The sequence below is a fragment of the Patella vulgata genome, chromosome 4, assembly GCF_932274485.2.
Source record: "Patella vulgata chromosome 4, xgPatVulg1.2, whole genome shotgun sequence".
NCBI lineage: Eukaryota > Metazoa > Mollusca > Gastropoda > Patellidae > Patella > Patella vulgata.
Genome location: NC_065882.2, coordinates 66,852,167 through 66,865,842, shown reverse-complemented (window position 1 = coordinate 66,865,842; position 13,676 = coordinate 66,852,167). Strand labels below are relative to the sequence as shown.

General features: G+C 35.6%; 1 protein-coding gene across 1 annotated transcript in view; it reads left to right on the top strand.

Moving 5' to 3' along the window:
* The first annotated feature begins 526 nt into the window (after positions 1 to 526).
* The window catches only part of LOC126818025 (multiple epidermal growth factor-like domains protein 10), a 35,437-nt gene continuing 22,287 nt past the window's right edge, over positions 527 to 13,676 (top strand). Inside the window, exons 1-3 of the mRNA XM_056100284.1 lie at positions 527 to 560; positions 8,882 to 8,983; positions 13,163 to 13,462. Of these exons, the coding sequence (XP_055956259.1) occupies positions 527 to 560; positions 8,882 to 8,983; positions 13,163 to 13,462 (436 nt within the window). The remainder of the gene's footprint in view (positions 561 to 8,881; positions 8,984 to 13,162; positions 13,463 to 13,676) is intronic.

Below are 13,676 nucleotides of genomic sequence, written 5' to 3'. Positions count from 1 at the left end.
TTTTCTTAGTGAAAGTAGCGACGATAATGATAATTTTCGACTTTTTCGTTGTTTTTTTTTGTCAACTCTGCACCTATGATGAAAAATCATATTAAATGTATATGTATATTTCAGCACTATTTTTCCTGGTAGCTCTTGATCCATACTTGCAGAATATCTCATTTGGTGGAACTTTGTCAAACATTGGCCAACGGACCAAGGGGCAAAATGGCCCTATTTACAGTATGACAAAGTTCAAAGGGTTAAGGTCAAATGCTGAATTATTGTGACTTTCATGGAAACTCTGAAATTCTGTTATTAAGTGTTTTTGTGACTGGGTTCCGCACTGCAGCCGTTTAAGCATTCCAAAATGGGGGGGAGGGGGGTGGCGGTAATAGATTATCGCCAATTTACCAAATATAAAATATGTTAATGAGCAAATTCCGACCGGGGTAATGTCTAAAACTTTTACGCACAGACAGTTCGACAAAAAAAGCATCTGAGCTACTGTTTTTTAAATCCACTTTGGAAGGAATAAAAACACAAAATGACCTTACATGTGATAAATGTCGAAACTCATGGTAAGGCTTGCCATACATGGATAGGGTGGCATACTTATCGAAGTAATTTGAAAAACTTTGTGGCACACGAGATCTGGCTGAAAGTCCGAAGAGAGAGAGAGAGAGACAGAGATGGGTTTAACGTCCACTCGACACAAACTAGGTCATTTAGGGACTAACATATGATTCAATTTTATTTCAATAATTCGCTTGCACATAGGTTCTTTAGCAGTGGGAGGAAACCGGAGGACCCGGATAAAACCCATGAGTTTGGACAGGCGACCCTACTTCTTGTCACGTACAACCAGGGAATCGAAACCACGCCAGTTGACTCAATGACAGACTTTATGATACAACGCACACGCGCTAACCATTTGGCCAGCTCTCCCCCCGCCCCCAGCCCGAAAAGGATAGATCAATTGCGTTGAACAAACTTTTACCACTAACAAATACAATCATTGAATGAATTATAGACATAAGAACTGCAACTGTAGTGTTATTATTGTCTTTATACCAGACCAGGGCAGTCATTAGTACCCGCAACTAAAAGGACTAACCCAACGCAGAAACATGCCGACGTGGTTTCCACTTTAGTGGATAATGCCATATAAAACTATTAAATGTAAAATTGTATCAGATGTTCATGCAAGAAAGCGTGCCTTGATTGGTATTTCCGTCAAAATAATAGGCTTAGGGAGAGATTATGCTTTCCGATATACTTATGCTTCCTTAATTGTTATCTATGTCCCCATTATACGAATATAGACCTTCCCTGTTCTCATAATATACCTTGCCATATGTCTGCACACAATAATTTAGCCTTGACAAAAGTTTTTTGGGGTAGTGATTACTTTTCTTCCTGGTTGCAATGTAAAGGCTATAGAAGTTTGATATGTAATTAGTCACTTGAACATAGCTGGTAAGATGGTGTCCAGGTCTAGTTTGGGTGTTTTTATTCTATTATTTCAAGTGATTCAGATAGAAGGTATGTTTTTATTTAATATGCATAACTTAAGTCTTGCTTTGTCGTATATAGAACGTGTTTTAGATTATTTAAATGCTTACGTATATGAATATACGATTCTACTGTTAGGCTCTTGGTTGTGGTATTTACAAACGCCCCTTTCGACTCGTAAGTTTTTGTCCATAAATAGATTTTTTCGTCTTTGAATTTGTTATAGATAGAATTATATTTGGTAATTCTTTGTCCGGTTAAGGCCACAGTGTATGTGTGTGTGTATGTGATTGATTTATTGAAATAAGCAGTAGAATAAAGGTTATTTGTTCATTATATTTTCATTAACAGAAGAACTGTTATTAAATTACGGAATGGTGGGGTTGTGGGCCAATCTGATTAAAATACAGATCTATATTTTGTTTCGTTTTTTATACTTTCGATGGCCTACACTACATGAAGATCTGACAAGTTGTACTGGAAGGTCGTGTCAGGATTCGTACGAGCGACTTTTGAACCTATGACGTCATACATTGATTAATCAATCAGCATTGACGTTTCTAGCCACAGTTCCGTGCATGGCACGCCAGGAAGGCGACATAACAGACCGTTTCAATGGCTAATCCCTTACTTTAACCAAGACGCCGGTAATATAACAACTCTTCTAGATCCTTCTGTAGTAAAGACAAATAAAACGAAATTTCGAACCATAAAAACGAAGCGAAATAGGATCGGTGTTTTAATCAGATTGGGGTTGGGGTGGCCTTACATCTATTATGTGTAATGTATACGTACGCTAAATAAATTCATTAACAAGGGAAAAGGGAGGGTGTCATCTTAGTTTGCAATCCTATTATCTGGTACGTCTTCCCGACTCTTAGATCAATGAAATTCTACTGTTATAAGGTTTAAATGATTAAACTTTTTTTTTATTTGCAACAATAAATTGTCGATTTCACTGGATTTCGTAAATTGATTTCTTTTGAATACAATTAGTGCTTATTACTGAGTGGCGTTTCGACTAGGCTTCTCTTGTCATAAACAAGCAATGATAAAATATGAAATATAAATAGACAATATATACATGTAAACTACATTACTTGGTTGCATCGGATTAAGAAAGTAAGATTGTTACATACATGTACATATTTTCCTTCTCAGTAATAAGCAGTAATTCTATTCCACAGAATTGTGATCTGTATACTCCAGTTCAATTACTAAATGCCATTGAAACAATTTATTTTGTGAAGTGACAATTTCAGGTTAAACTGTTTACATCTACAGATAAACCCTACTTGGGATATAATCCATATTGTGTTCCATTGTCGACAGAGTTATGCAAAATAGTATCGTTCCAGCTCCACCACTAATGCAACTAACACAGCAGATCAACCCTTTTCAACCAATTCCTTCAAAGTTTCGATCATCAAGTGCACGAACGACATAGACGGCTCGAGAACCTGTCGACACCAACGACCGCCCTTGCTGGATTAAATCACATTTTCTGTGTCAAATTAGGACTGGTGCCTGTAAACATTATGTAATCGGGAGCTGTAATTATATTTGCTTAAACTTAGAGTAAGACTACCTACATGACACGAACTATATGATTAGCCAATAAACTGCAGGTCTATTATATTTGTATTCATACCGTATTTCAAGGGGTATTGAGAATTGAATGTAAAGTTTATTTTATCTAAAAGAATTCACACAATTAATATATACAGCAAATCGGAACAATTTTTAAAGTCCGTCAAGTCCAGAACTAGTATCACTTATTTTCAGAAAGAAATAAATGTGAGATATCAGGAGTGTACAATTTATCCAAATTGTAGGCTAATAGCCGAGTTCCTCAACACTATTAATTCCTTTTCTGTTTACAAACTATTAATCTTGACCTCCACCAACGGTTCTCTAATTCCGCACCACACTGATATATTGAAATGTCTGGGTGGGTTAAATTAAGTTGTACGCCCAATATTTGACCGGACATTTTCCACGTTATGGAATCCACGCTTATTTTATATTTTGCGACTTTTAATCCTTATGAACCGCGTGACGGCTTTCTTCCAAATTCAGCAGGTATTAAGTTTGGTTATTCAGATGTGTTTATGTGCAGTTAATTAATCCTATTGAATTTGGAAGCACCTCTATCTGTGACCATTGTGTATTCTAAATTGGCACATCGTCTACTAATCGGGGGTTAAGTGGCGTCCACCAGGTGAATAAACACAAACAACATATAAATATAAAATAATGTACCTGGCTCTCGCCTAACTTAAAATCACGACATAAACAATCATTGATCTATTGATCTAAACTGTTAGATCTATTGCGACATTATACACTTGGAATATTGATAATATTGCCCGGGTCACATAATTGTAAAATACCATCATTCACAAAAACAATTCTTATTCGGTTTGTTTTCGTGGCATGGGAAATGCAGGGACAGTGTGAATTATCTCCTTGTTTTTTGATATTGGGGAAAGTCGAAAGTCGAGCAAATTTATGTCTCAAAACGAGTTACTGTAGATAAAGATCCTTCAAATCTACCCGTTTTTCGACATTCGCCAATATCAAAAATCTAGGAGATTGCGCAGGCATCTCCATTTATAATATCTTTAGTTCGTTTTTCAAAATCTGATTTAATCAAATGTGTTTTTCAGACATCCTGCAGATAAACATGATTAAAATCTGTTATTTTGAGATTCGGGTTTGAATGTCGAAAACGATCTATTAGATTGAAAACGTGCTACTCGTAACTAAAGCTTCAAGTGTAATTGTCGAAAAAGAGCTATTTTATTGAAAACGAGCTACTCGCAGCTAACGCTACGAGCTGTTTATAGATTTATTATTATCCCTCGGCTTTCGAAGAAGGCTATTAAAATTGGTCTGTATGTCTGTCCATCCGTCCGTCCGTCCGTCTGTCTGTCGGTCACATTTTTTGGGACACTTTAACTTTTTTATTGAAAACGAGCTACTCGCAGCTAACGCTACGAGCTGTTTATAGATTTATTATTATCCCTCGGCTTTCGAAGAAGGCTATTAAAACTGGTCTGTATGTCTGTCCATCCGTCCGTCCGTCTGTCTGTCTGTCGGTCACATTTTTTGGGACACTTTAACTTTCTTTCTAATTGAGCTAGAATGTTCAAACTTGTTTGATTTAATAAAATGCGTTTCTTAGTTGTTCTGTATCTATCCCTGAAATCTGTTTTTCTTTCTATTTTAAAATCTGAATACGGAAGAACGAGTAGGTCGTTTTTGTTGTTTTTGTTGTTATTTGCCAATATCGAAAAAACGAGCTACTGTTTTTTTTAATTTTTGTGCCAATATCGAAAATTGCGCTAACTTTACACAGCCCATTACAGGTATGGTCAATCTGTTTGCCTTATTTTAAGGCAGTTAAAGCAATTAGAAGATGCCCCAAATTAGAACCCCCAAGAAAACAACCTAGTAGACCAACCCGGCCATTTGTTACTGTTTTATATAATATTTCCATATGATTCAAGTATAAATCATACTATTTTAAATAATAAAAAACACACACCTGTCTAATATCTAATGTAATGGCCTATAATACAAGACATGCCATATGTAAACTAGACTATTTACTCATGTGGGTTTGGGGTTATGATGCTTCGTAACAAGATAAATAAATAAAATAAAATGTGTTTATTGACAATGTTATAGCCCTATTTGAAATTAAATTGTAATATCTTAAATTTATTATCTTGAGGGAAAGATCATTTTAACTGAGTGAGATAGAAAGCCATTATCCGATAAGAAGTGTGGCACTATAGCATTTTCATAGTACATGTATCATTGAAAGGGTATATGGGGATGAAATTTTAAATCGAGACATAGGAACATTGGTTATTTAGTGGATTAGTCGTTAAATACTTTTAAAAATCGACAATGATTTACAGTCTAGATTAATCGTTTGAGTGACTTACACAATCTGATTAAAACACATGTCCTAAATATACTGAGCGCCATGGAAAATGCATCACTTTTTTTTCCCAAATATTTTATTACTAGGTGGTTTTGTATGTATAATATTATGCAATACTATGAACTATTGTTTCACACAATGCTCCCAAACGCAAAAAATATCGACCCGTGTGCAAAAAAAAAAAAATTGCACGAGATGCACATGAAAAACCCAATATTCACGTGCAGCATTGTGTGTGAGCCCTTTAAAAGCATGTTTTCAACTTAATGTGCAGTACATGAACTGTGAAACGTCAATCTGTCGTAATTTGTTGTTGGACGTGTGAAGGAATCGAGCTAGAGTAACAACATCAATGTCTTGGACTGGCCAGCCATGTCTCCGGACATGGCACCGATAGAACATGTCTGGGATGAGATTGAACGCCGTCTGTATCGGAGACCACAGATGCACACCATTGCTGCTTTAAAAGCTGCTCTTGTCCAAGAATGGAACAATTTGCCCCAGACCTTCTTTCAAACATTGGTAAATTCCATGCGAAGTCGCTGCACAGCGTGCGTAAGAGCCCGTGGAGGACACACGCGCTACTGACATCTGTGTCGTACTTTTGGTTTTGACCCCTCTGACTTTGTACCGTTGATTACAGATTAAACATCCATAAGTGTACAAATGTGTTGTTATTGATGTGTTCCCATTTGATTATTGTTCATAATAAGAAGCAAAATAAATAAGATATGTTTACAGGATTTTGTTGCACGAAAAACTAAGTGATGCGTTTTCCATGGCGCTCAGTATATATTTAGCTCAATTTTCGTCAAGGTCGCTTAGATGTAAATAAGGTTAGGGCACGTGATTCTTGGGTATCCCACTAGAAACATCAACGCTGATAAAAAAAAGAAAGAAACGAAATATACATCTGTTTTTAATCAGATTTGGAATTACATCGCTGTACTCTGTTTATTCATTTTTTAAAAATATTTCCGAAATACACTCGAAAATATCATATTGTTGTAAGTGACAATTGTCAGTAGTTTTTTACCCAAAATACCATAAAACTACGAAATTTAACCTATTTACATCATCAATACGCATTATTTTCATTGACGCCTGCGAGTAAATCAAATGCCAAGGTCACGAACACAGCATGTAAGTTCAAGGTCAATCCGCCAATACATTTCGAAACGAATAATATGCAATAAACTCAATTATTCCATATCTCTACGACTGTTTGGCCATGTGCAAACATCGCTATTACGCATGGAAATATCCCAATTGATATTGTAACCGTTAGTTCAAGCTGTCAACAGTTTTCAGTTCCGAAGAGTATCTCTTTACATCCGTATGCCAGTTGACAAAAACGGAACTGCGCAGCTGCATTCAACTAAAAAGCTATTAATATCCAATTTTAAATTACATTTTGATATTAGTTCAAATCTATTTTAATCATTCTTAGCTTAAAGTAGCTAAGTCTCTAACTCAATATCATCCAAAATCTTCGACATTGAAAACACGATTTATTTGTCGGTTTAAATCAACATTGATGTTGTGATCTTACCGGGAAAAGATGGCCTTCTGATATCCAATATTTAAGACAAAATAAACATTTTACAATTGGTACACGAATCGTGTACCACAATGCGTTTCAGCGCTATTTATAATAAGGGACTCGAAAAACGAGGTTAGACATGATTCCACAAGTCATGTCAAACGGTGACGCTATATTCTTATCTGGAGAGCAAGCCCAATAAATAATATCGGCGTAGACTGGAATAACCAGACGCTAGAGATTGAAATTCGATTGAGAATACTGGCGTATTTCGCCGAACCTAACTGATTAAAAATTAGAGTAAAAAAAAAAACGATTGAATGTAAATCAATTTATATACATTCATATGACATTATTGTATGCGTTGCGACCCATTTGTGTCAATTTCTATGTCACAAATATTAGCGACTTAGCTCCTTTAACATTTTATGAAACTGGGCCCTTGGGAGATGACAGGTCGACCGCTAGACGTTCGTTAGCCTCTTAGAACTTGTTTTATACGTCTGATGCTGAAATCCTGGCATCGACTCAAGTACTGCAAATCCCTCAATAGCACGCATGATCCCTCGATCTCTATGTCACATTGCCGGTTTCGTGCAGGTTCGATATCTTTAATATATTGCACTTGCGAGGAAGGTATCATCGTCTGAATATATCATTTAAGTTCAGGTTGATTTCGTGAAGACAAAAATATGTCATCTTGTCAAACGCATCAATTTTAAATTAGTAAAATTCGTTTTGAACGAGATAGAGTGTGAATACTTGTGAACTGACTTCAGACAGGCATATTCGTCGAACTTTTTTAATGTTAGTGAACAGTATTAGATTTATGGCTATTAAACTTCATCCCGTGACCTTTGTTTGTAAGATGATTTATTGAACAATTGAAAAAAAAGTGGTTCCACAAACCAGTTTACAAATCGTGTAAGTCCACCTCTGTAATAATCAAATATTTCCGTAATTTAAAAAAAAGGAACATAATAACTTCTAACACTGATCCTATAATTAGTAACCCGGATGTCACAATATTCGTCATTGGCCAGAAAACTGTCGTCGTCTTTATCATCATCTCCATGGTCGTTGGGATGCTAACATGATGCCAGTCAATGCATGTGTGGTAATAAGTTTAAAGGAGCTAAATCGCTAATATTTGGGACCTAGAAATTGACCCAAATGGGTCGCAACGTATATAATAATGTAATCTGATTGTATATAAACTGATTTACATTCAATTGTTTCCGTTTTGACTCTAATTTCAAATCAGTTATGTCCAGCAAAATACGGCATGAGTCTCAAACGAATAGCAAATTTCTAGCTTCTGGTTATTCCAATCTATTGCGCATGCTCTTCAGATAAGGTATGGCGTCACCGTTTGACATGAGTTTTTGAATATGTGTAGCTTCGTTCTTTCTGGTCACTTGTTACAAATGACGCTGAAATGCACTATGATACACGATTCGTATACCAATGGTAAAATGCTTATTTTGTCTTAAATATTGGATATCAGAAGCCCACTTTTCCCCCGGTAAGATCACAACATCAATGTTGATTTGAATTGACAAATAATTCGTGTTTTCAACGTGTAAGACTTTGGATGATATTGAGTTAGAGACTTGGCTACTTTAATTGGTAATTAAAAGTGAAGAGCAACTACAGTCTGAATAAGTTTTGTTACTGGTTGTAACATTTGGTGCCGATTTTACATATGAAAGCTAAATATCCATATACCTTTAAAACAACAAGCTATTAATAATACAGATTTCGTTTTAATATTTCAGCCCAAATTAGAAATGTAGCCTTAAATAAAACAACCTATCAGAGTTCTGTGGCACATGGAGGTGTGTCGTCTAATGCTGTAGATGGTAATACTAATGGTAATTATAATGGAGGATCATGTACCCATACACAACCAGTTTCACCTAGTTGGTGGTGTATTGATCTACAACAAGAATTCAATATCATCAATATTAACATATATAACAGAATCACCAGTAAGTATACAAATCACCAATATTAAGATAACAGACTCGACGGTAGTAAGTATACAACATCAGCAATATTACACTTTATAACAGAATCACCAGTAAGTATACAATATCATCAATATTGACATAATTGTATAACACAAACACCAGTAAGTATACAAACATAAGTATACAATATCAGCAATATAACAGAATCACCAGTACGTATACAATATCACCAGTAAGTATACACTATCGGCAATATTACACTATATAACATGATTTTACGAAACAATAACTAAAGATGCTTGTTACGTGAATCCACATGTTGCGTTTCTTCTTTTTTGATTATCACTTTTCTATAACGAACTAAAGGAGAAAGTGCAGTTGATGTGATTCCACTGATCAGGCATCACATGATATCATTAGTTATCGTTTTAGAAAACTGACTGAATGAAATGTGTGTTGTACATATTCTGTGAAACCACTGCTCAGGCATCTTCATGCATGATTTTGTTATTTATAAATTTAAATATATTGTTTGATTTAATAAAATGTGTTTCTTAGTTGATCTCTCTCCATCACTGAAATTGTTTTTTTTTGATTTTGAAATCTGAACATCGAAAAATGAACTACTTGTTTTGTGTTATTTGCCAATATCGAAAAACGAGAAACTCGATTTTCGTTATTCGCCCTTAACGATCGAAAAACGAGCTAACTTCGCACTGCCAGGACGATTAGCCTGGTGTAAAATGATATTATATCCATACTTTTCTCGGCTTTTTGATGAAAAGGAGAGGGTATAAACCGATACACGGACACTTTTCATCGGTTGATATAAAAGTGGCCGTGTATCAGTTGAAAAGTGGACATTTAACAGTGAAAAAAATGTCGTGATCAGTTGAAAAAGGGACAAAAATAACAAATTTATGATTTGCATATTTATTTGAACATATATACCAACCATTTTTGAACATGTAATCGTTCGAGTAACAGAGTCATCATTTTCAATTTTCTCCGCATTTTTCGAAATTGCGTCATTCTCAGTCATATTCTTACATTTTGTCTTACATTTTTGAACATGTAATCGTTATAGTAACAGAGTCATCATTTTCAATTTTCTCAGCGTCATTCTCAGTCATATTCTTACATTTTGTCTTACATTTCTCTACATTTTGATATCTGGTCGCACTTTCACATTTTGTTGCGGTTTCACATTTTATCGCGGTTTATGCTCATCCGCAGCACGTAATCCAAACATTTTACTATTATAATAGTATATGGCGTAAATTAATTCCTTATCATTTTCTACACTAAAAACTTGAGAACTCCACAATTTAAACTCGTCGTCTTCATTAAATGGCTGTGCTTGTTTTTTGTGGATGTCTATACCTCGCGAATTTAATGATTTCATCTGTGCGTCTAATTTAACACGGAAATAAGGAAAGATACCTTGTAAAAAAAGTTCAAAACAAATCTCCTGTACTGATCTCCCAAGTGTCATCATATTCCTATGCATATATTCCTATGCATGTATTCCCCAATGTTCTAGCTGGATATGGTGTACCGTCGTGTCTATTGATTTCACAAACAAATCTACACATCCAAAAATTCAGAATACCAGCTGGTATGTCTGCCGATCGAGGTTGAACTAGGGAAAAGCGTGCACTGAAAGGAAGTATACTTATACACCAATTGGTATTTTTCCTCGTGTTTGGTGGAATTCGACTCTCTTGTTCTGTGATGGGGCTTCTATATCGGTTCTCATGTTGATTGCGAGCTAGCTCAAAATCTTCGCGATCATCGGCATCGCTTGCAAAAATGATATTCTCGGTCTCAGGAATATACATCTGTGACATTATAAAGTCAGATTCTTCTTCGAATTCCCCATTCATTTTCTGTCATCCATTACTATCGACACAGCCAGAATGTTGGAAAAACAAGAAGAATTGACTATTGTACAAAATGATTGGATGACGAATACTTTTCACAACCAATCAATAGCCCTGTTATCAACATATTCCCTGACCTGAGGTTATGAACATATTCCCTGACCTGATTTAAAATGCACGTGCTATGCGATGTACTGACATCATTTACCTGAGTAGAAATGAGCGTTTGGGAAACTTTTATAAATTTGGGAAATGAAAAATGCTTTTGAAATTGGGAAGATAGAAAAAATGTATATTTCTCGAAAAAGTATTTAGTATAAGTCAGTCCGCCTCGGAGATCTCACTCTAAAAGGACTCGGTGTAACAACTCATACACCTTAAAAACAAGGTATATAACTATACTTGTTCATTTTATCTTCACGTACTTTATAAAGCGTATTGTCCATTAACGTGTTGCAACATTGGCCATTTTGCCATCACGTATTCCATCCTGTGTTCTTTTGTTTCTTAATACACAACCACTTAAAGTCTTAGGGATAAAATAATAGAAAAGTCACTACTCTTCATTGAAGGCGGGCGGGGGGCGGGGCATCCCTCGTGATCATCCAGCCTGGTATCACCTTCTATGGTTCGGGCCACAGGTTCTGGGAAAAAAGGTTTACCTCAGAGTATATGCTCGGTTTCATTATCCTGGTTGCGCAGACAAATTGGACGTTATACTCCATTTTTTGTTCATTTCGTCTTAGACGATTAATACAATAAAATAAGACTAAGTAGTCTAATCATCTTTGGGGTGGGTATAGCAGTGTGTTTGAATGAATGAACGATTATAATATTCTTTTGTATTTTATTGATACGTTATGTACGTATTTCATCCCACGGGTCGCCATAAATCATTTTTACTGCAAACCAGTCTCTGGTTGGTAAATATGTTAACCGTTGTCCACGTGCCAAGAAGTCTCAATAAAACAAATATGCTGATCAGACACAAACATCCAGTAAGCTGGTGATTTGCTTATGTTACAGCATTGTAGTCGCCCAAATTGTCAGATACTGAAACAATCTTTGAGGTGGGTATATTTCTATAAGAGTTTCATGTACAGGACATGATCCGTTTAATAAACCACCGGATACCACTTCTCATCTGTGTGAGTGTATACTTTATGATTTGTTTATGCATTAACAATAATATTAAGAAAAAAGTACTGTATGTTACAGATAAAGAGAGATTACAAGGATTTGAGATAAAGCTAAGTTCTGATGATCAGTGTAATGGACAAGGATTTAGATCAGCTACATCATGTTATATAAATACACCACAAACAGTACAAGATGTATATTCTATAGGTAGATGTAATCAACAGCCATCTACATCTTTATCTGCTAGAACAGTGTTTATCAGTGTTACTGGTGTACTTACATTGTGTGAAGTTAAAATATATACAGGTGAGTCTCCTTACTGTATTCACAAGTTAATCAAACTTTCTAAGTGGGCAAAAATATAGAGAATGGCCAGGGTTTTTTGTTTGTAAATTTCAAACTCGGTAATAAATATATTATATTTTCGAGATTTTAAATAGGAAAATGACATTGTTATGTAGACTAGTTTCATCTACCTTGTGGGGAACATGACCGATAAATACGAAATTTCGATTTCATTTGTATTCCTTTGGTCACAGCTTGTAACTGTCAATCTCTGACATAGATGTTGCTGCATGTATACTGAGATTAATTCAGTTTGATACATTAAAGTATCTGTGCTGTTTACGGTTTATTCTATTTCACAGCGCTGTTGCACAATAAATCAATTTACATAACGTCTCTCCTTTAGGAGTTGTGTTATAGTTTGATATGTTTTCGCTTATAGGTATTTCTATGAACGAACCCTTTTTTTAAAGAATCGACAGTTAAAGCCAAAGACAGTCATTCGTCATCCTATGTTATTTTAGCTAAATCTTATAGTAAATACGAATATTTGAAAGTACACTAACCCTAAGCACCCTTGTACACGTACAGTATAAATAATTATTTTATTCAGATTGTACAGGTGATGATTGTCAGTGTGATGAGAACTGTATGTCTTGTAATACAACAACAGGTGTCTGTAACTCATGTAAACCTGGTTGGTTTGGTACAAACTGTCTACAACAATGTTCTAGTAACTGTACCAATCGATTGTGTAATTCAAAATCTGGTATTTGTAATGATTGCATTGATGGTAAATATGGCACCAACTGCCAATCAACATGTATAATTGATCAGTGTATAGGTGGTTGTAACAGGAATACAGGACATTGTTCTAGATGTATACAAGGTTACCGTGGCACCAACTGTGAGACATGTGTAGAAGGTAATTATGGTACCAGCTGCCAACAGAGCTGTATAGTTACTAACTGTGTAGGTAACTGTAATAGGGATACAGGCCAGTGTTCTAGCTGTAAACAAGGTTACCATGGCACCAACTGTGAGACATGTGTAGAAGGTAAATATGGCAGCAACTGCCAATTAACATGTACAGTTACTAACTGTAACGGTAACTGTAACAGGGATACAGGCCAGTGTTCTAGTTGTAAACAAGGTTACCATGGCACCAATTGTGAGACGTGTGTAGAAGGTAAATACGGTACCAACTGCCAATTGACATGTACAGTTACTAACTGTAACGGTAACTGTAATAGGGATACAGGGCAGTGTTCTAGTTGTAAACAAGGTTACCATGGCACCAATTGTGAGACGTGTGTAGAAGGTAAATACGGTACCAACTGCCAATTGACATGTACAGTTACTAACTGTAACGGTAACTGTAATAGGGATACAGGGCAGTGTTC